At 44.1% G+C, this 22,910-nt stretch overlaps 2 protein-coding genes and 1 pseudogene across 10 annotated transcripts; 1 reads left to right on the top strand and 2 right to left on the bottom strand.

Moving 5' to 3' along the window:
- LOC103641885 (uncharacterized) lies at positions 1 to 5,597 on the bottom strand. The gene is given in 13 exon segments (XM_035963512.1): positions 1 to 431; positions 531 to 1,298; positions 1,898 to 2,003; positions 2,101 to 2,218; positions 2,308 to 2,413; positions 2,520 to 2,569; positions 3,005 to 3,068; positions 3,265 to 3,684; positions 3,778 to 4,397; positions 4,542 to 4,732; positions 4,826 to 5,045; positions 5,189 to 5,333; positions 5,440 to 5,597. Coding segments are annotated over 2 exon segments (798 nt in total). The 5' UTR covers positions 1,173 to 1,298; positions 1,898 to 2,003; positions 2,101 to 2,218; positions 2,308 to 2,413; positions 2,520 to 2,569; positions 3,005 to 3,068; positions 3,265 to 3,684; positions 3,778 to 4,397; positions 4,542 to 4,732; positions 4,826 to 5,045; positions 5,189 to 5,333; positions 5,440 to 5,597; the 3' UTR covers positions 1 to 275.
- Positions 5,598 to 6,961: 1,364 nt separating this feature from the next.
- Positions 6,962 to 12,921, bottom strand: LOC541864 (kinesin-related protein15). Of its 9 annotated transcripts, none has more exons than NM_001305812.1 (14): positions 12,471 to 12,724; positions 11,513 to 11,838; positions 10,857 to 10,946; positions 10,658 to 10,758; positions 10,443 to 10,556; positions 10,253 to 10,334; positions 10,106 to 10,173; positions 9,931 to 9,996; positions 9,718 to 9,842; positions 9,282 to 9,609; positions 8,991 to 9,098; positions 8,067 to 8,912; positions 7,540 to 7,856; positions 6,962 to 7,460 (listed from the first exon to the last, which is right to left on the bottom strand). In NM_001305812.1, the coding sequence occupies exons 2-14, from the start codon at positions 11,760 to 11,762 to the stop codon at positions 7,136 to 7,138; spliced, it is 2,820 nt and encodes a 939-aa protein (NP_001292741.1). In that variant the 5' UTR covers positions 11,763 to 11,838; positions 12,471 to 12,724; the 3' UTR covers positions 6,962 to 7,135. The 9 variants fall into 9 exon arrangements, with proteins under 9 accessions (NP_001292741.1, XP_020400829.1, XP_035819103.1 ...); XM_020545240.2 differs by having other exon boundaries at positions 11,915 to 12,705; XM_035963210.1 differs by lacking the exon at positions 12,471 to 12,724 and adding an exon at positions 12,178 to 12,402.
- Positions 12,922 to 21,300: 8,379 nt separating this feature from the next.
- LOC103641886 (NAD(P)H-quinone oxidoreductase subunit M, chloroplastic-like) lies at positions 21,301 to 22,484 on the top strand (annotated as a pseudogene).
- Positions 22,485 to 22,910: the final 426 nt, after the last annotated feature.

Raw genomic sequence — 22,910 nt, forward strand, 5'->3', positions numbered from 1 at the left:
TCGAATCAAATGTTTATATTTATTATATGCTCGAACTGTTATAATAGTTACCAAATATCAGTGGCCAAAATGAAACTTACAAATCCAGCAGGAAAACAGACATACATAGTTATTATTGTGGCTAATCATAGAGTAAAGCAACAACGACGGCTTTAATACACACGATGGTAATGGTGCAGCTTCTTGGTCTTCTTAGGATGCAGAAGCACGGAGCTGAGTGTGGTACGACTCAGCAGCAGGACAGCCCTATGTAGCTCCATAACCTGTTCCAAGATTCAGTTACACAAGACCTGGTCCTCGTTTTCTTGTTTAGGATGTAAGTTCTGAACAAGCGCTTCTAGGCTTGCATCATCTTGTGGAACAGGAGCTTCGAAATAATGATCAGTGAGAGGTTACTTAGACGTCAACAATCTCTTCAGCAAGCATGTTATCTGCATGAAATGGAACATTAAATAGGTAAGTTCATAGTAATTACAGCACAGTGGGGTTTGTTTATTTTTTTCCCGACACACAAGTTCAGATAGACGAACCTTTTCTGAACTGAACTGCAGAACCTGCTGCTCTAGGACAGCTGGATCAAGCACACCAAATTTCTCGAAGACAAACATCATAAGAGAGGTAGATGCTGGCGCAACCTGGAGATCATCAGTGACGATAAACTTCAAGCAACCTTTCACAAAAACTCCACCCTCTGAACAAGTGGCGGCGGCGGTTTCAGTGTCACCATCGTATTTTGGGAACTGTCCAATGGACTCCATGACCTTACCACATTTGCAGACCGTGCCAGGGAACGAACTGAACGCATTGTCGCTGAGAGCGTTGCACCGCGTGTCCTTGCAGACATAGACCACCCTTGGAACGCTTCCATCGATGTTGATCTTGAGGCGACAGCAGTGGCCGGAAGCCGCGTTGAGCGGTTTCAGAAGCATCGCCTTGCAAGCATTGGTTTGGAAGTACTCCAAGTTGAGGTCCTCCACGCTCTTGTACAGCTGGTCGAGACAACCCAACTGAGACTGCTTATCCAGCAGGCGGACGATGGTGCCGAGCGGCACGGTGAGGAAGCTGAAGAGCACGTCGACGAACTCCTTGTTGGACTCAGCAAAGAGCACCTTCTTCTTCTCTTTGTCCACGAACAGCTTCACGCCAATGGTTGGCCCCTCTGGTTTAGCCATGGTGGATTGCTGGCGATTTGGCTCGAGGAAGTGGTACGGTCTCTTCTTGTGCTAGTACATGAAACAAGCAAGTGTGACCCCTTAAAATACCTGGTGCGTGCAGCATGCGGTGAATCGCCCTGGAATCTGACAGGTCACAATTCAGAAAACGAAATGACAAAAGTGTCTTTCCAGTTCGCACGAAGAGTCGGGCATTGAAGCTAATTTACTTCAGAAACTTCTCGTTTTCCAGTTTACACAAGTATAATATCACGGTAAATTATGTATAAATGTGTGTTATATTGTTATTTTAATCTAACTATTTCACCAGCACATTGCAATCATTAGTTCTATATATGATAGTAGAGTGTCGTGCATTGCGATAGAATATAAATCATTCAATGAAATATTAATTCACAACGATTACATGAAAATGAACAATATATATATTGTCATCAACCTCGCTAAAATCTTTACCAACAACCAATACTGAACCGATTTTGATGGGTTTTAGCTTCATGCATGTTCAAACACCAAAATGAGTCTTAGAAGCCCACAGTACATGCGGATAAGGCAAAAGGTTAAAAGGATTACTCCACACATATTAAATCAAATGATAAAGTGGGCCTAATAAGCCTCCACCTGTTCAAGAAGTAGAAATACACGTACAAGAAAGACCGTTCTAACTTGGAAGAAGGAAAAAAATCAGACAACTATATCAACTGAACAAAGACATCAGGCGTCACCTGGCTGCTAGAACATCATTCATGGCTTCCTGCTCCTCCGGTTGGATGGTGATGTCCACCTTGTCTGACTTTTGATTCTTAAGCAGATCCACCAGCCACCAAATTTCTTTAGCATGAGATAAAAAAAAAGATCAATTGTATCAAATATCAGGGTGGCCAGTAACTATAGTCACCCAAAAGAGCAGTAATCATGTAATCCTCACTGGTGACAAAATTTGTTATAGTTAATGGTGGGAGTAGTTCTCTTGCACTCATATGATATCTTACTATCCGAAGCCTCCATCGCAAACAACCAAGTCTGCTTTGCATCCATCGAAATGCCTAATAACATGACACCAAATCCATACTAATTAGTCACAGCCAGCTAACTGCAGCAACAAAAATCTATACTTCTTTTGCGTCCGTCTCACCACATCCGTTGTCCGAGCATTAGTGATGTCGCCCTACACTTGCATAACACCTATCAGGGCCATTGGTTGCTAGTCAATCGCGATGATGAGAGGAAGGTCACCTTCCCTAGTAGCATAACACAACCGAACCAAGAAGAGCGAGACGAGGCCATTAGGTACCCACAACAAAACTATGCAAGGAGAGACCGCTGCGCACTGGCACTGGCGCTTACTTGCAATTAGGATATTGTTTTGGTGGTACATATAGGTTCGGTCTCAAAACCTACAAGTGAGAATAGGGAATCAAGCAATCAGTCAAAAAACTTTTATGGATGGGTTACTGGGCCTATGGGATTTGTGCTACCACCTTCTGGAGCTATGCAACACATGTAACTGCATGGTCATAGTTTTTTATGTGAACTAACTTCTGATTCACTTTAGACCAATAAATCTCATTGTGAGCTTCTGATTTTATTCTAGTATAATTCAAGGAAATGACAGCATACAATTTGATTTATTATTATGACCTGCGAATCTAACTTTTTCCAACTATTACATTAATTAGTAATATGAGGCATTGCATTTTTCATGTTCATTCGTGGGTTTTAATATTACAATCCACTAAAAATAGACAAAATAGGCTTGTGAATCATATTAGTGGTCAATCTTTCTTTCCCAACACAAGTGCAAGGAACTTATGTGAAGGATGTTGACAGACCTGAGCATCCTCCCATTGAAGGTGACAGTTTTATCAGAGTGACCATCTATGTTGGCAACGAATGCTGCACAAACTGAACCAGCTATGTATACTGCTGCCTGAAGATAGAAGAATGCAAACATTTTTTTATACGGACGGACGAACCAGACATTGAAGATAAAAAAAATTTCAGAACAAAATTTGCTACATTACTGCAATGTTGAACGTTAACTTGTTTTGTAGTCACAAAGACACTTTTTGTTGAAAAATAAAGGGCATACCTCAGCATTTGGCAGCAGCAGTTGCAATGCTGAACGCATTAGTGGACACACACACACAAGGAGCAGCCAGAGGAGTGAAACTGATGATGACAGGATGATTGTAATTATGCCAGATCCAAATACAAGTACCTTGCCTAGGCTTCAATGACTCCCATTCAAAATATAGAGAGATAATATAACCTTCGTATTCTGTGCATAGCAAAAAAAATCCCAATGCATTGCTCTAACTATGACATAAAGGTTTCTAACTATGGCGGTGCACATGATCCAATGAGCAAGTGAGAGAGTAAATGACTGGTGAGTGGTTGGTGTTTCAACATCAAGCAGCATGAACAGAAGGCAATGTGTCTGCCCTTCGGCCTTTGTCTCCTCCTTCAAAGCCGGAGAGTCTTACTCCCACGGATGCAGGCGCCCTCGATTCTGTGCATTAAACAATACACAATTCGTCAGATCTAGACACGACACAAGATGACCATGACAATAAGGATTCAGAGGACCTGGGTGTCTAAATACCTTGGTGTATGGGAGTCAAAACAGAGGTGTACCAGCCCAATTGAATGAAAATCAGCCACCAGCCCACCAGACAATAGTTTCAGGTTCCACGTTCTTTCAGATTTTCACATGAATTGATAATAAAGAGCAAATACATATTGCCTTGTTTAGGATTATTGGACACACTGACGTGGAGAATACCCTGCACCCTTTGTAACCTCAGGTAAAAAAAGAAGGAAAACAAAAAACTATTAGTAATGAAAATGTGTCCTCAATTATAATTTGTATGTAGCTTTTCGCAGTAACAGACAGACTCATCTAGGTATGTGCTCGTGCGTTGCGACGGTAGTAAATTTTTTTATATGAAACATTTCTCTAGCCTTTCTATCTGGAGCGCATCCAGCACGTTCCATTTCTCTGTATACTTCAGATACATACTCGAGCCAAGAGCATAATTATTTCAATGCTTTTAGATTAATCAGGTACATACAATAAAATCAGTTACTTTTATATTCGACCATCCTAATAAAAAAACAACTAAAATTTGAAACCTATATTTATGAGCTGAAAACAAGACCTTCCATAACCATAACCAACAGTTAATATTCTGTGCAGATTCTATACAAGAGACACCCAAGAGCCTGTAAAAAATTACAAACACTAACGTTAACTCATGGCACTATTAGTATTTAACCAGTACAAAAAAATAATTGCAATTCAATAATATGATAGGCAACATTTGCATAAAACCAGAGTGCAAAATCATAGCTGAAGAGGTGGTTTACCCAGATATCTACTTTCTCACTGATAACCTCCACCAGGCCATCGTCAGGCACGCCCCCACCAGGCCGGCGTCGGGGGAGCCCAGGCACGTGGACAGCGCCTCCAGGAACGGTCTCCTGATCTCGCTACGGCTGCCGAGTAGCGCCGCAGCCACGTGTCTCAGCCACGCATCGTTTTCGGTCGCTTCCTTGTCCTGGGCACCGCAAAGCGAACTTCAGAAACTACTCGTCGATACTGTGTTGTGCCTTCCTGTGTGTAAAAGGTGACCGGGTGTGCAGCACTGTACGTGTACAACAGCATCAGAAGTGGCAGTGGTGGCCCGTGAGTGGTCAACGAAGCCGGCATGTTCCAGCATCCAGTCCTCTGCGTGAAGGTCGCCTGAGAAGCAGCAGCAGAGCTCTCCGAGTGCTGGGAACGGCAGTGTCCTCTGACAGGCAGCATCTCAGAGAACGTGCGATGGTCTTGATCGCCTCTTCTCTGTACGTGCTGTTTCTGTTTGGCTCCACCTGCAATGCGTTTCAGTTAGAGTTCTCTGCAGACTATTAAATTCCAGGCGATGTCTGAGGCGGCTAGCAAACGAAATACGATTTCGTGGAAGTGGAAATGTAAGCGTACAACAAGAAGAGATTCAGGGTTTAAAGTTGTATACCAATGCATCCAAACACATCAGTAGAACGGCGATTGGGGCTTGTTCTTCTGCGGGCAAGCTCCGGAGGTACTCCAGCAGCACATCCATTGCCTCCACGATCGACTCTGCTCTCGATCCATGCAGGAGCAATTCAACCATTTCTCTCCTGTTCGAAATCAGAGTGTTGGTGGTGATCGGCAGTTAAGATGGCATCACATATACATATGCTTTGTCATAATTTTTTAAGAAAAAAACTCTGAATGAAACTGCACCTTCTTAAGCAGATCAGTTCCATGAGCAAACCCACTGCAGTTCTCCTTGCCGAAAGCACTTTACTCTAAAGAAGTCGCAGAATACTCGAGCCATCCATCTTTATAGCCACGTAATCCCTGCAGCTGCCTTCAGCCCTGATGCAAGACAGCAAGTGCTCAGCCACCCGCGGCTGCTCGTCACCCCTATCTTTAAACCATGCATGTACACAACAGATCCTAAAAACCCATGAATTTCTATCGCATCACAGATCCAAATAACCTCTATCGAGCCATACCACTTGTGGGAGCTCTCTACGCGGAAGCTCTCATTAAAAAATTTGCCACTGGCGAAAATCAAAATTGATGTGAGCTACTGACTATTGAGCACAAAGATCTTGAAAAAAATACCTTTTCTCGCAGCAGGGATTTGAGATTGAAGATTTGCGTTGCTGCGCTCGGTCGGGTTCCTCTGCTCGAGGAGTCGCCGTGGCCTTGTGCCGCTGCCTCTTGCCATCGTGCGGGTAATGTGGGTGCGGGCGCGGCTCCCGCTAGGGTAGAGGCGACTGTGATCCGCGGGGCTTGGGGGTGTGCACGGCGAGGGCGGGGGGTGCCGGGGCGGTGGGCAGGCATCTCCTTGCCTGTGGCGTTGGAGAAAGAGGCGGAGTCGAGGAGGGCAGCGACGGAGTACATGCGATGCGCCATATCGGCTCCTCTGCGCCAATAGTGGCGTCGCCCCAGTAAGAATGCATGTGGTCATTGGGTAGGGTTTTCTCTAGCGGCAGACGGATCTGACGCAACGACGCGTGGTGAGAAGGCTCCCGTGGAGGCAGCAGAGGAAGAAGGTCGCGGGATGCGGGGCGGGGTGCGTCCGCCGGCGGGATGCGGGCACGAGGCAGCAGAGGAAGAAGGTCGCGGGATGCGGGGCGCGTCCGCCGGCGGGATGCGGGCGACAGAACGTGCACCGTGCGACGTGGACGGCTGAGATTATTTACAGGATAGAATGGACGGCTGAGATCGCAGAATGGCAGAACGGCAGGCTACCTTACCGTATTAATAAGTATTAGAGATTAGAGATTTGCGAAAGAAACACAGTGATGAAATATTTATTATCTATAAATAAAGGGGGAATGGAACACAGGCAGCCAGGCACACAGCCCAACATTCTACCAGAGCTAGCCATGGTTTCAAGTTTTTAAATTGTTGTTGTTGTTTGATTTTTTCCCCCTTAAACTCTACTACCAAACATCTTTATCCCGCAACTCTCAAAAATCGGTTCGAATTACCTCCTGGCCATGGTTCGAAGTGATTTTAAAGGCAGTTTTGCCCCCCTTTTTTTAGTTAAAGGCCGCGGTCTTTCCCGTCGTCGACTCCGGCAAAGACAGCGGGAACCGCCATGAACTTCGCCGGTATCTAGATCGGCCACGTTGATCGTTGCCGTCCGCGGCACTGCTGCTTCGTCAGCAAGAAACAGTACCAGCACTGTTTTTTCTCTTTTGTTTTATTGTCTTAAACCCGATTCGATTTCTCGTTGACGATTTCCAAATTGTAAACATCAATAAATCTTGAAAATGCTACCAAATTTTCTCGCAGACTGGTCACAAAATGTTCAGGAATTTCTATTTTCCGAGAGGACAGCAAAAAAATCAGGCACTACACAAAACGAAAACAACGGAATAACTGTTGTTGTTTTTTTGTCAGCTGCGTCTTTCGAGCTCAGTCAGTCTAGAGAAGAACGGCCATACCGCCAACTACTGTGCGACCTCCGGGTGGACTGCTGCGGCGCGAAGCTCAGACCAAACATCTCCCTCAGCGCCTTCCCAGGCTCCAGGAGCCCGATCAGTCTGGCCACGAGGGACGCGCTCTCCCTCACATGCTCCAGGTCCCTGGTCTCCGTCCAAAGGCGCCGAGCGACCTGCAGCCGCCTCCTCTTGGAGGACAGCGAGACTCCCCACTTGGTGTACAGGCTCTCCCGTTCCTGGATCGTCAGCCGCTTCTGCATCTGCCTGCAGAGCATCTCCCTCTCGCGTTGCAGTTTCTTTGCACTGCACAGCAGGTCACTGAGTAGTTTGAGTGACGCTACACAGCAAAGGTGTAGTAAAAAAAAACGTGAAGATGAGTTACCTTGAAACCAGAGAAGTGCTCAAGCTGCCTGCCACCATATCATACCCCATGCTTCCGTTGGAGTATGTGTTCTTGAGAAATGATAACCTCCTAAGCTCCACTTCCATGTAAATGGCGTCGGCTGGGTCCCCTTTGAACAGCAGGAAAAAGTAAGTCCTGTGGACCAAGGAAACGTTGCATCCATGCCACAGGTCAATGATCTCCTGCTGTTTCTTCTCGAATTCCAAAGGCCAGCGAGAAGGTGATTGCAAGATATCCATAATGGGATCCAGCCCCACGCTCCTTATGGTCCCTTCAGCCAATTCTCCATTATGACCCTGACAATGACAACATGCCAAAAAAAAAAGGGTGTTTCACTCAAATTCTGCATGTAAGATTGTTCTAAAGAGCTAATGAAAAACTGTAGGGCATAGCTGCACGCTAGATTTTATCTCATTAGGACAGTAATAAAATGCGCCATGCCAGAAGGAAAACCAGAACATTTCCAGTTTCACATCTGATCACCACGTTGCTTTCTGATACTGTACCTGGGCCATTTCTTTTAGCTCCGCGACAAATTCACCTATGCCAGCAACAAATTCTGTATCACCAGCAGCAGAGCTGTTTTCCTTCAGTCCACCCCTCGTGGTGGTAATTTCAGATAGCATTGATCCTGCCCTGGATAAAGCTTCACTCTCTGCATCGTAGTTCAGTGCGGGTACCCTTCTTTGACATGTTTCGGGCCTCCCTGGGTAGTCCATGAAACTTCTGCTTGGAGGGGTGCAAACTTCTTTCTCCAAGTCTTCCAACAGAGTAGAACCCATCAGAGACCTACAGCTCCTGCTTCTGCCAATTACTTTTGAGCTTGACGAGTTACGTGTAGAGGATCCCAGATCCATGCCAGGATTGGCAAACGGTTTTTTGACATTCTCCAGATGTTGTTCCAGGGTAATAGAAGATGCATCATTCCGTCCAGAATTCACAGATCGATTTGTATTGTCGTTCCCATGCATGCTGGAAGCTAAATTTGAATCTTGCAGACTATTGCTTCCCACAGCTGACGACTCTAAGCATTCATTTTCTTCTGTTTCATTGGTCTCTATGCACCGTACTTCTTTGCAAAGATCCTCTGAATCTTCATCAGATATATGAGAGTTATCATTTCTGCCATTAGTTGGAGGCATCCCACTGAATGGGGGACTGCTGATTGAATAGCTAAGAGGGGTAGCAAACTGCACATCATTTTCAGATTGCTGTGACCTATAATCTCTTTGTGTTGTCAGGCGTCCTTGAAGCCTAAAATTTTGGCCACTGCTGATAGCTTCTGATGTCGTCGATTGCTCATCCTCACATGGCTGAGGAACATCAAAAGTAAAATTTCTTGCAGAAGAAGCCTACACGTGTAAAGAGAAATTTCTTTTGTTATGAAGGAACGGTAAATCTGATTAACTAGAAAGCAGTGAAGTGTCTACCAGGGGGTGCTTCGAACCGTGGTTATCTCCAACAACCTTGAGCAAATCTTGCAGTCTAGACTGAGCAAGATCACGATGTAACTTCAGTTCCTTAATTTCTTTATCCATCTGCAAAGAACAAGTGAAATTTTACATCATGTCATGGAACTCGTCATATTTTTACGGTGAGGACAACTGGCATACTAAATGGCGTATGCAACATGTGTAGTTAGTTCACTATGGTTAATATGTTTCTTCATGTACAAAGATGCTGATATGAATACACATGAAAAAGTCTGAAGTAGCAAGTACCTTCCGGATTTGATTATCTTTTTCTCTCACTAATGCTTCAAGACCAGAATATGAAGCTGGGCATCGCAATTCACTCTCCAACCTTGCAAGTTCTTTTTGTAATTGCTTAACCAGTGCCTTATCAGACATAACGACATTAACCTGGGCATTTGTCACCACTTCCTTTGCACAACTTGCAAACAACAAGGTATTCCTTGACTGTTCCATATGGCTCCGGGCTGGGCTCATTGTACAAATAATTGCTGTTCTTGCATTGCCTCCTAGAGAAGGTTGTAATATGCGCGTGAGCTTTGAATCTCGGTATGGTATGTGCCCATTTCTTACCTTGCTGCATAAATGAAAACAGGTAAGCCATTTGATGCTAAAAAACGCTATTTTTATATCGCATGATGCACATACTATACTGGAACTCAAAACACTGAGTTAAGGTTGCAACCTTAGTTTCCGAATCACAGTTCCTAGGGTAAGTAGACTTCTATTAATATGACAACCTTCCTTCAGCCTAGTCCCAGCTGATAATGCCTGAGATGCACGTTCACTTCCAGCCAAATCAACGAAGTTCTGCATGGTACAATGTAATGTGTTTATACTTACTTTACTTACCCATTTATTGCCATGCAAGAAATATGAGTAAATTATTATTTCTCACCACACTAGCAACAAGTGTTGTTGACTTGTCCTTACCCAAGAACTCATGAGCAGAACTTTCAATAGTCTGAAAGAATCATTTATCAAATCATAAGTGATGGAATTAGGCAACGGCTATTTTACATGAATCTACCAAGCCATTTTCTTTTCTACATGTAACCAGGCAGTAGGCAAACCAGTTTAAGTATTTGGTGTGATCTGGAGCTGTTTTCATTTAAGTATGTCTCTCCGGTCCTCCTTTGAGCTGGTACAAGAACACAAAGTACACTGAGATGATAACAATCACTGATTAGGTATTAAACAAAACTACTAACAGTACCCACCTTCACACGTAGAAATAAGTTCTTTCAGGTGGTCTGAATCCCTCAAGGTCACCTCTGTAAGGTTCTCTACATATGTTCCCTTCTGTAGAAGTAAACAACATAAATCATAATCAGTGCATGGATACGGTAGGATACCTTTTCTTCTCTTTCTTTTCTTTTCTCTGAAAATATAGCTATTTGTTGCTCTGACCTCTGCATCATCCCAAAGTCTAAGCGATGTGTTTTCTGCACTAAGAAGATCCCTTACAACTTCGTTATATATTTCGATTGCTGAAAATTTCAATACAAACGCTCTCTCTTCATGCTGCAAGAAAAAAATGGCCACGTGTATCAGCTAGCAAGTAGAAATGGTGTCATTTTGAAGACATGTTACAAACTTAATCTTAGGAATGATTATTTGGTTACCTTGGCAATGTAATCATAGATATCTGCTGCTGTATATTCCGTTATTCCAGTCATGGTGTATGTTTTTCCACTACTTGTTTGACCATATGCAAAAACACTTGCTGTCACAAACAAATAAAGGAGGAAAGAAACACATTTCAGTGGCTTCATGGAATACTCTGGTTCAAAAAACTGAAAAAAGAAGTAGGTGTTAACTTACAGTTAATGCCACTAACTACAGAGAGGGCAACTGCTTTGGTCCCTTCCTCATATACTTCTTTGGTAGTACAGTCAGAACGAAATACCCTATCTGACAAAAAAAAACATAGTTGTGTCAAATAAGTTGCACACAACATAGCTGGAAAGTAAGAGACTTTGTAGCGCATACTTGTGAAAAGAGCAAAGTAAAGCATCACTGACTACCTGTACGGCTGTACTCTATCCAGATAAAAAAAAATCAACTACAATGGAATCGTACGTTTAAATTTTAGGAGTTTCTTTATGATAAAATAGTCTCTAAGTGAGAGGACCATCATGCTACACTGAAAGAGTCACTTCAGATTGTTCATACCATTACTCCAAAATCAACTTAGCCAAGGTGTTTTCACTGCTAGTAACAAACGACAGTAATTATAGTGATAAACAACTGATTAGGTGGGAAATGGAGGTAAGACAAATATTCTGAATTCTGAGCAATATCAAAAGGATAGACTATGAAACTTCAACGTTTCCCTCTCAGAATACAACTTAACATGAGTATTCAAATTGAATGTAGCTGTGGGACAGCCAATTTCTGAACAGAACCAGCAGAGATAATGAAATGCTGCATCCAGAAGACCAGCTGAATAAAAGAAGCCTGATTTGCAAAGGACTAACCGAACGAATACGCAGTCGGAGCAGTGGGCCGGTCCGGGAAGGTGCTCCGGGAGATGATGGTAGTGTCGTTGATGCACTCCCACTCCGCCGGGTCCCCCCTTGAAATCTCCTTGTCGCTGAGCGGTCTCAGCCTCACCGAGACGAGTATCTTCTCCAGCCTTCCCGCAGCACCTCCACCGCCGCCATTGGCCACCTCGGCCCCATCCACCTTGTCCCACTGCACCGGCGCGTCGCCTCCAATCGCTCCCATCTCTCTCTCTCTCTTTGTCGTCGCCCCTCTCACCTCCACTTCTCCTCTCCGCAGTTCCCAGTCCCCCCTACACCATCTGCCAAGATCACAGTATTATAAGCAGCAGAAAAGCGCACCCACATCGAAAAACAAGCAAAACCAACGAACGGAACTGGGAGCGGAATTGAAGCACCCCCGCCCGGCCTACTCGAGTGATCTGGACGTGGAGCGGAGCTAGCTAGCTACGCTGTCGGGCAAGTGAGTGGTTGCTCTAGTAGGTGGCGGAAGAGGCAGGCGGGCGGGCGGACGGGCGGCGTTCGTCGCGGGGCCCCGGCGCCGCTAGAGGGCTGATTAGGATGGTGGTTGGAGTGTCGTCTACTCCCCTACATCGGGATCACACTGATTAGGCCGGGGAAGACAAGGAGCCCGAATCTACCAGCGTAGCCACTCATGGCAATGTTGACCTTCCTGCTTCCCGAGGACGCGGTGAGAGCCATATTTTTTTTTTACGATCCCACCGACGGCACGGCAGGGCACAGGCGACGGGCGGGAGAGCAGGATCACATGACAGGACAGTCTCCCTACTGCTCGTAAGTTTACCCGCGCCGCGCCTCACCAGCCATCACTGTGGCACCAAGCTAAAAATCGCAATCCCCGCGGCAAACCTGTCATGCTGAAGCGACAGCGACACGGAAGCAAGCTGGGAACAAGAGCAGGAGCGGAATCTACCGAGCCTAGATGCGGGCCCCCGCGGTGTTGGCAGCGTTCGCAGCGGCTCGGCGGCCCAGCTCGGCGCCGGCGCCGGCCATGGCGGAGCCGGAGCAGCACCGGTCGGTCGGTTCGCGGCGGCCGATGGGCAGCAGCTAGCGGAATTGGGAAGAGGCTTGAGGCGGAGAAGCCGAGAGAGAGGGGTTGGTCTAGAAGCAAGCACTGGCGGTTGGATGAGCGAGGGCGACCTCCACCACCTCCCCCCACGATCTCCAGGTCGTGTCCTCTTGGCAGGATCGCACAGGACGGTGGCGGCCCTTTTCGCCGTCCTCCCTGCCCTACCCTCCCTCCCCCTCCTCGCCTGCTTTTCAATTTTACAGTCCAACACCGCACGGAGAGGGACCGTTGAGGCGTTGATTTTGATTCCCCTGTTTTTTCTACCGTCCTCGCCGCAGGTTTTGCGTGCATGCCGTCGGCTCTAGGCCATCGCGTCTGGCAGGACATAGCTCTAAATTATTTAAAATTCAAACTAAATTAGAAACGAATTAAATTTTTATTTATTTTTTAACTAAAATTAAATTAGGATAGTAACCAATTGTGAATAAACATTTGTGTTACGATCCATTATCACTTCTATCATCTCTGTTGGGCATAGTTAAATTATTTTATTTATGGATTTATAGACTAAATTAAATAAATATCTAAATGACTTTTACTTTGGGCTACGAACTATAGAGAAGTGACGCGTGCGTTGCGGAGGCAGACTTGCTGCTAGTAGTGGATAGGGTCGGAATCATAGGATAATCGACATTGGCTCGGTAGGTTAGTGGGATGATAAATGATGCACAGTCTTGTTTGGAGAAAAAAGGTTGAAGAAGATTCATGCTGATAGGACCGACGGTTGGCAATGCCTTGGTGGCAAAGCAAAATGCTGTTTGTTGGGTGCCGTTATGAGGTTACTTCGGTTTCACTCGATGCGTTGTCAAATATAATCGATCGAGGGTCACCTATTTAGCCGTGCATCATCTCTTACCTTACTTTCACTTCTTTTTTTTGTTGGCTAACGCGGTTGTATGTTTATATATCTCGTGATACGTACTAGTGACCGCTCGTCAGTTCTCTTGTGGCGTTGTGCGCAGGCAGATTGTCCGGGCCTCTGGAATAAACTGAACATAACTCTAGGGACATGCATTATATTTAATGCATGGCAAGTTATTATGATGGTATCCATGTATAGATTCTAGGCTTCTAGCACCTGCAAAGAGCCCTGAGAAATTAGAGTCAGATTCGGTTTTTTTTATAAAAGTGTCGAAGTCATAAAAATCTGTCTTTTTCTATCTCTCCACACAATCTTGACATAAATTGCTATCAACTTGTTAAAGTTTTTTATTTTCTAAAGAATAGTTTAAAAACTTAAATCTGCTTCGAGATTTCTAGTGTGTTTGGAATGGCTTCAAGTTTCAGCTTCATTGTGTAGTTGTAATTTATAATATCAATTTAAATAGTTTTAAAAATATTTTTAATCTAAATAATAAACGAAATAACTTATCCAAACGGTTCCTAACTCATCCTCAGAAAATGTTTAATTTCAACGGATCGGAGGGATAGGTAATCTTTCAAGTTTAACCATTTGATCACTGGAGGCGCGGTTACTGTGCCCTCGTGCAAAATTGCACTCATGATCGTGGACTCATTTCGCTCCGGTGTGCATGGCAACTGGCAACGAGCTGCCTCCTTTATCATAACAAAATCACCGCTGCCATCGGTTCATCTGCCACCAGCCCACCACACACACCAAAACTACTGTTCTGCGACAGAGTACAGCGTGTATCGAATAAAAGAACTACAGCCTATACACTAGTGCCCGGCGTCCGTGCTCGTGCAGCTTTAGTCAGAAACTTTATTCAAGAGAAAAGAACTCGTACCCACACTTTATTTGTTCCACTTGTTAAACTTTAGCACTAAACTTGTTTCTAAAATTTAGCTACTAAATAAACAAATAGAGTAGCTAAAAAAATTGTGTTAAAGTTTAGCATTTATTAGTATTTTAGCTCCACCAAATATATTAAATTGTGCTAAAATTAGTCTCCAACCTGATTTTGTATTGAATACCCTTTTTCACTCTTTGCCCACAATTGGTCACGTACTCCTAGTGGACCGCAAGTGTCAAATTTTAGCACTTTATCTAAACGTCCTTTAAGTGTTGAAGTTTATCAACAATTTGTTTGTTTGGCTTTAATCTATACCGGATTCTACTACTTTTTTAGTATTTTTGTCTGTATGAATTATAGTTACAGCAGTGCAAACAACCTACTTTAATCTTAAGCGAACAACGTGCAAAAGTTTAGCATGTGCTAATTTTTATAGGTGCTAAACTAGATCCTAAGCTAATATGATTTTATGCAAAACATATTAGTGTATTATTATTATTAATATGTGAGAGATATTTATGTGTTAGTATATTTTTACTATAGATGAATAAGTTAAAAAGTGTCTTATCAATTACAGAGTAAGAAATATATCCCGTTGATATATAAGTGTGTGTTTGGTTGCGGACAGAGACGTCATCTAGCGTCCTCTATCGTCCCTCCAATTTTGAAGGATAATTAGGGATAACACTAGAATAGTCATATCTCAATCTTTGACACTGAACCAAACAACCTTATTTAAGAGATTGTTTCATCCTATCCCGTTTTGTTATTGTAACCAAACGTACCAAAAAAAAATCGATGTGGGGGAGTTCCCTGAATTATTAAGACGAGTCGCGGGCACTGCTTGGTGCACGGGACATGTGGGCATCGATGGTCACTTCTGTTGTCTTTAGCAGCAGTGTGTTTTCTGCTGGACATACAGGAGTAGTAGCATCACCAGAAGAACCACGTCAGGCCGACGACAGCCGCAGCTTAGAAAACCACGCTCAGGTAAGAGCCTCAACATTATTGTGCACACTCTTACTACTAGTTTAGCATGAAAGCGGAACACAGAAATCCTACATGACATTGATCATGTAGTACTCCCTCCGTTTCTTTTTATTAGTCGCCGGATAGTACAAATTTGCACTATCCGGCGACTAATAAAAAGAAACGGAGGGAGTACTATATATCTATATGTATGTGGATTCAGGGCCACCGAAGGATGCATGTGTTCAATATCCATATTGAGGTGGTAGGAGGCCCGCGACGAGGCTCTTGTCTCGACGAGGTTTCCTAAGACATCGAACTTCGACTCTATTACTAAAAAAATTGACATGAAATTATTTATAAAAAAATTCCAATCAGAAGTAAAATGCAAACAAAAAACGAACTGGTGAGCGCTTAAATTCACTTGGTCCTAACTCCGAAGACCAACTCCAATGTTCCACGCAACAACAAAAAAGATCCTTCCACTTCACCGCATATCTGGTCACTTGTAGAAGGGTTTTTGATGTCCAATGGTTCCCCTTCCCCCGTCCCCTACATATTCAGTGAGAGATAACTCACCCATGTATGGGAGAAGCTCTAATCTCTTTTCATTTTTAATTACTTTATTTCTTTGCGATATTAAACTTTTTAAGTTATGTAACTTGGTAATAATATGTATTATGGTAGTACAAATACTATATGGTTTCTTAAACTTCAAAAATTGACAACAAATGTTAAATCACTGAGTTAAGTGCATAGAAGAAACTACATAGATGAATGTTTTGGAGACGTCCTGTATGCAGGGTACCTTTTAGTGAGATGTAGTAAATTATAATAGCAAGTATAGATAGGGAGAGAAATATTAGAGGAATGGTTAGAGATGACCTAATGCGGTGGCATAGGGATGGTAACGGATCACAGTCCAAACTCTTTCTCACAATTTGTTCGAGTCCTTAACTAATTTTAGGTCAAAAATGAATAGAAATAGAGCTTCTAATCCAATTCTTAAATTTTGTAGGGTAAAATTTGGGGCTTCCTTGTTATTATTGATTTGAGCTAAGGGGTGTAATGTAAATGAGAAGCTGCATTTATGCCTGCAACCTTGGACCGCAACGCACCGCACGCAATTCCGTCCTTCCCTCCAGGTGAAGAAATTCCTGTCCTTTCGGCCCGGGGCCCAGTGTAGGCCTACTTTGGCAGTAAAAACTCGTGACGACAATTCATTCCTCCAGTGAAGGCAGTCACAGGCAGGCTCACAGCGTGATCCTTTTTCGCCCCTTTTGTTTAACCTTGTTGCAGATTGCTTGGCCTGTATTATTCAGAAAGCTCAAGAAAGAGGTCTGATCTGTGGCCTTATTCCCCATATCATTCAAAATGGTTGTTGTTGTCTTCAATATGCTGATGATACTATTTTCTTAATTCAAGATTGTTTGGAAGGTGCTAGAAATCTTAAGTTTATTCTTTGTCTTTTTTAGCACATGTCTGGTTTGAAAATCAATTTTCACAAAAATGAAATTTTCTGCTTAGGGGGAGCCAATGAGTTTGAAAGTATGTATGCTGATATTTTTACTTGTCCTATGGGGCATCTCCCGATGAAATATCTTGGCGTTCCAATTTATAATAAGAAAATCAACAAATCACTTTGGTGTCCAATGATGGAAAAAGATGGATAAAAGGCTTGCTGGTTGGCAAGGAAGATTTTTAAACCTGGGGGAGATTGACATTATTAAATAGTTGTCTTTCTAATGTTCCTCAATACATGTTATCGATTTATCCGGCTCCTAAATCTATTATTAGGAATCTGGATTTATACAGGAAGAGACTTTTATGGCAAGGAGGCTCACAAGCTAAAAAAATCCATTTGGTTAACTGGAATTTTATTTGCACTCCTAAAAATCAAGGAGGCTTAGGGGTTTTGAATTTGGAATATATGAATGATGCTTTGTTGTCAAAGTGGCTTTGGAATTTGGAAAATTCAAATGGTTTATGACAAAAGATTATTACAAAAAAAATATATCAAGGGAAAACCTCTTATCTCAATTAAACAAAGACAAAATGACTTTCAGTTTTGGAAAAAAACTTCTAAGTCTCAGATGTCTTCTTTAAATACTGTAAAGTTGCTGTTGGTAATGGTTGTAAAACTAGTTTCTGGAAAAATTCTTGTATTGGTGATTGTCGTTTGGCAGATAAATTCTCTGTTCTGTTTGACTTGGCTCTTGATAAGGATATTTCGGTTAATAAGGTCTTGTCCTCAAATTTTGATGCTCTTTCCTTCAGAAGAAGGATGATGGGTAATCTTCAAGTGGTTTATGGTGAATTAGTTGCTTTATGTGCTCATTATAATCTGTCAGTTCAAGAAGATAGAGTGAGAAGGTGTATGGGTAACAAAGGTTTTATTGTTAATTTTTTATATAAGAAAAATTCGATTGATCAAGCGACTGTTCCTTACAGGTTCTTGTGGTCTAAGTTACCACAAAAAATCAAAATCTTCATCTGGCTGGTGGTAAGAAATAAAATTCTTACAAAAGATAATCTGAAAAAAAGAAGTTGGCATGGCTCTAGTGAGTGTTGTTTTTGTGGAGGTCTAGAATCGATTGAACATTTGTTCTTTAAATGTTCTATTGCTAGATTTGTATGGAGAGTGATTCAAATTGCCTTAAATCTTGATTTCATTCCAAAAAGCATTGGAGAACTTTGTGACAGATGGCTGAACAAATCTAAAGACAGAATCTCCAATTTAATGATATTTGGGTGTGGAGGTGTTTTTGGGCTATTTGGAGAACTAGAAATGATTGTTTTTTTGTGATAAAATTCTCCTTGATCCTGCTAACATAATATTTCTCTGTTGCTTTTGGCTGGATTCTTGGGCTATTCGTCAGAGAGAGAAGGAAAAAGAGATGGTGGTCCAAGAAAGCCGGCTAATCAAAAAGATAGCAAGTGAAGTGATGTGCCGGTCGTTTGGGTGGTGTCCGAGAGATCGCCGCATTTCTGGATGAAGGGTGATTTTGGCGCACTTCTGTGGTTGGCTATTGCTCAATCTCTGGGTTGTCCTTTTGGTGAACTAGTTAATTCTGGCTTGTTAGCTTCGTAGCTACACTCTTATTTTCAGTCGTTGTAATAAACTTTGCTTAAAAACTATTGTTTCGTCTGGATTGATGTTAGTGACGCTGATCCTTGCTTGTCTAGTGTGATAGTGTGAAGGAGTTAGTTTCACTAGGTGCTTTTTTTGTCGATGGGTTGTAACTCATCGTTTGGTTTGTAATGATTCTTATCATATTTTTTAATAAAATAGGTTGCTCTGCCCCTTCGTAAAAAAAAATTATATGTACGTGGATTCAGGGCCACCGAAGGATGCATGTGTTCCATATTGAGGTGGTAGACTGGTAGGAGGCCCGCGACGAGGCTCTTGTCTCGACGAGGTTTCCTAAGACATCGAACTTCGACTCTATTACTAAAAAAATTGACATGAAATTATTTATAAAAAATTTCAATCAGAAGCAAAATGCAAACTAAAAAACGAACTGGTGAGCGCTTAAATTCACTTGGTCCTAACTCCGAAGACCAACTCCAAAGTTCCACGCAACAAAAAAAAGATCCTTCCACTTCACCGCATATCTGGTCGCTTGTAGAAGGGTTTTTATGTCCAATGGTTCCCCTTCCCCCATCCCCCACATATTCAGTGAGAGATAACTCACCCATGTATGGGAGAAGCTCTAATCTCTTTTCATTTTTAATTACTTTATTTCTTTGCGATATTAAACTTTTTAAGTTATGTAACTTGGTAATAATATGTATTATGGTAGTACAAATACTATATGGTTTCTTAAACTTCAAAAATTGACAACAAATGTTAAATCACTGAGTTAAGTGTATAGAAGAAACTGCATAGGTGAATGTTTTGGACACGTCCTATATGCAGGGTACCTTTTAGTGAGATGTAGTAAATTATAATAGCAAGTATAGATAGGGAGAGAAATATTAGAGGAATGGTTAGAGATGACCTAATGTGGTGGCGTAGGGATGGTAACGGATCACAGTCCAAACTCTTTCTCACAATTTGTTTGAGTCCTTAACTAATTTTAGGCCAAAAATGAATAGAAATAGAGCTTCTAATCCAATTCTTAAATTTTGTAGGGTAAAATTTGGGGCTTCCTTGTTATTATTGATTTGAGTTAAGGGGTGTAATGTAAATGAGAAGTTGCATTTATGCCTGTAACCTTGGACCGCAACGCACCGCACTCAATTCCGTCCTTCCCTCCAGGTGAAGAAATTCCTGTCCTTTCGGCCCGGGGCCCAGTGTAGGCCTACTTTGGCAGTAAAAACTCGTGACGACAATTCATTCCTCCAGTGAGGCAGTCACAGGGAGCCATTGGTGTGGTCCAGGCCCAGCTGTTACGGATAGAATCTACGGATGCTCCCACCCCTGACCCCCAAAGGACTTCAGAAAATTTCCTGGATCAGTTCACAATTTAGGTTCGGTAGGCCGTACGTTGGCGATACCTGCTTGTTCAGGCAACTGCGATTCCTCCCATCCAGAATTCCAGACATGCAGAATTCTAAGGATCTGCACCAGGAATGCTACCAATTCTACTCCGATGAAGCATTTGACATGCCGTTGCGGTGAAGTTTGTGTGACACACACACACACACACCATGAGACTAGCTATTGTCTCTTCTCACCTGTCACCGTCTGATGATGCAGAAAGCTAGCGCGCCGAGAGCTGGGGGAGACCACTGATGGATGGATGGATCGACGCCGAGCGTTCGTTGTCTTGCCTTCAACTCTAATCAAAGTGGCATGTATGTCGACTAGCTGCTTCCTAGCTGCTGCTGCTGCTGGCCGGCTGTTGCCTGCTTGATTTTGACATGCATGGCTAAAAGGGCGACTGGTCTGTGGTTTGTGTGAGAAGGATAGATGGATGGTGCCGAGATTGTTGATTATTGCATGCATGAGCAGCCAATCGACAGACATTGGTTGCTGCTTATACATCCTGTAAGGCTGTAAAGTTGGCTTGGTTCTTGGTCATAATTAAGTACGTGGCGTAAAACGACCAGTGCTGCGTTCAAAAAAAAAGTAAAATGGCAATGTACCAATTTGGTTGGAGTTTCTGCTCTATATCTATATGCTATAGAGATGACATGGATTTACTGAATGACAATATGTTTGGCACAAACAAAATATTTTCGATCTTTTGCTCAAGTGCTGTTAGTGTATATACAAGCTGGAGGACTTCCGTTTTCCGGATTGCGGGTCTTCGTGCGAGCTGAATTTACGTCTGACCTTTATTCAATTTGTCGATTCCCTCCCGGGAAAGCTAAAGCCCGTGTAGGGGTGGGCCGTGTGTGGCTGGCACCTTTCCCTTTGCCGTCCATTCCATGTGACGCGAACGCGATCATCAGAGCCAGAAGAGAGAGATAAGCAGCACATTTCCAGCTTTTGTAGTGACGATGAAAGTGGCTTACTACTCTAAGTACGCAACTGTAAGGCTATCCGCACTCATACTACCCTATTTCTCTACCCTAAAAGGAATATTCCATCCTGGTCAGCGAGATTTTCTACTCTATCCAACAATTCTCTGCGGTCACAATTACTCTATATATCTACCCTATACCAACTACCATATATTATATTATATTTTTTTCCACTCCATCCACATCCGTCCACAGCAAACAGCAGGGGAGCTGGGCCCGCCTTCACCACATCCCGCCGTCCACAGCAAACAGCATGCATGTGCCTGGGCCCGCTCGGTTTAGCGTAGGGGAGCTGGAACGCTGTATTTGGCGTAGCATCTGTAGGAGAGAGAGTGTGGAGTTTGCTTTACAGTCCACCGCTGCATCACATATACTCACTCTGTATCTTTAGAGTTACGTTCGCAGTCCGTGACTGCGGACAGCCTAAAGGATCTTAAAGGAATGTCACGCGATGCTATTCAGTATATACCCTGTGTGAGACCAAATCTGAAGGCAGCCGCACCAGCGTTCACAGCCCAGTGAGCCCGGAAGCCTGCTTTGGCCCAATCCCGCGCTGTGCAAAGTGTAAAGTGCAAACCGAAACCCAAGTCAGTGGCAGAAACAGGCCTTATCCACTCAACTCAAGTACGTAGCCACGCGCGGTAAGAGTAAGACGCCTGTGGCTGAAACGCACGGCAACGGCAGTTGCTCCACGCGGAGTCGAGGACCGAGATAGAAACCAGCAGCAGCCAAAGCAGAAAAAGGCCACGGCCACCGCACCATGGCGACTACGGCGTTTCTATCCCCGCCCAAGCTGTCGCTGCCCGGGCGACGGTTCGCGAGCGCCAGAACGGCGGGACGCGTGAGGGTCCCTCCGGCGCGAGCCCAAGAGCAGCAGCAGCAGGTGGTGGTGGTGGTGGAGGAGGAGGAGGCCGAGGTGGCGAGCGTGCCGCCGCCGCCGCAGAGCGCGGAGGAGCAGGCGCAGGCGAGGAAGGGGGACGCGGCAGCCGCTGGCGGAGAGCAAGAACATGAGCCGCGAGTACGGCGGGCAGTGGCTGAGCAGCACGACGCGGCACGTGCGCATCTACGCGGCGTACATCGACCCGGAGACGAACGCGTTCGACCAGACGCAGATGGACAAGCTGACGCTCATGCTGGACCCGCAGCGCAGGACGAGTTCCCGTGAACCGACGAGGCCTGCCAGCTCGTCTTCAACGACTTCCAGGACCTCGTCGACCACTACGAGGTAACAACCTATAGAGACTGATATAGATAGAAGTCGAATCTCGTTTATGCCATCACAAAAGAGAAGCCTACACTGCTCGATGTCTCCATGCATGGCTCATTTTAATGCTTTTATTTATGCTTTCTTTGGAACAGGGGGCCGAGCTGTCGGAGTACACGCTTCGGTTGATCGGGTCGGACCTTGAGCACTACATCCGCAAGCTGCTGTACGACAGGGTGATCAAGTACAACATGAGGTCCAGAGTCCTCATTTTCAGCATGGGCAAGCCACGGATCAAGTTCAACAGCAGCCAGGTCCCAGATGCGACGAAATAGAACGCGCTACTTGCCTTAAGCGAATGGTTTCTCTCCATTCAGTTACTGAGCAAGACGATGTACACTCTTCAAGTTGCAGAGCGTTCCAGAATTCATATCACGCAGATGCCGACTCCCAATTTCATATCCCGCAGTGCTCGGCTGCAAGAGTAGCAAGCCTCACTGGTTCAAATAACAGAGTACACATTAATGATGCAAAAAAAAATAAAAAAATGATTAATCATGAATTCGCAGTAGATATCTTTCCCAGCCCGATCTGTACAATGCTGAGTTACACACTTTCATAGGCAAAACCGAGGATTGTTTTAGCCCCACAAAAACTGTCTCTCTTTTCCTTGGGTATGCGCAACGCAAGCACCATGATCCATGGCGTCGTCGCCCCGGCCAGGCCAGCCGATAATGCAGCCCAGCTATTGCGTGTGAGCGTGACACACATCACAAGAACGGCGAAAACTGCGCACACGGCCGTGTCATCGACTTCGACCGCAATGCGGATGCGGTGGCCTTTTTTTTCCCCTGCGCTAGCTAGACATGTCCAAACGGGTGGGCC

Source organism: Zea mays, chromosome 10 (genome assembly GCF_902167145.1).
Source record: "Zea mays cultivar B73 chromosome 10, Zm-B73-REFERENCE-NAM-5.0, whole genome shotgun sequence".
NCBI classification, from domain to species: domain Eukaryota; kingdom Viridiplantae; phylum Streptophyta; class Magnoliopsida; order Poales; family Poaceae; genus Zea; species Zea mays.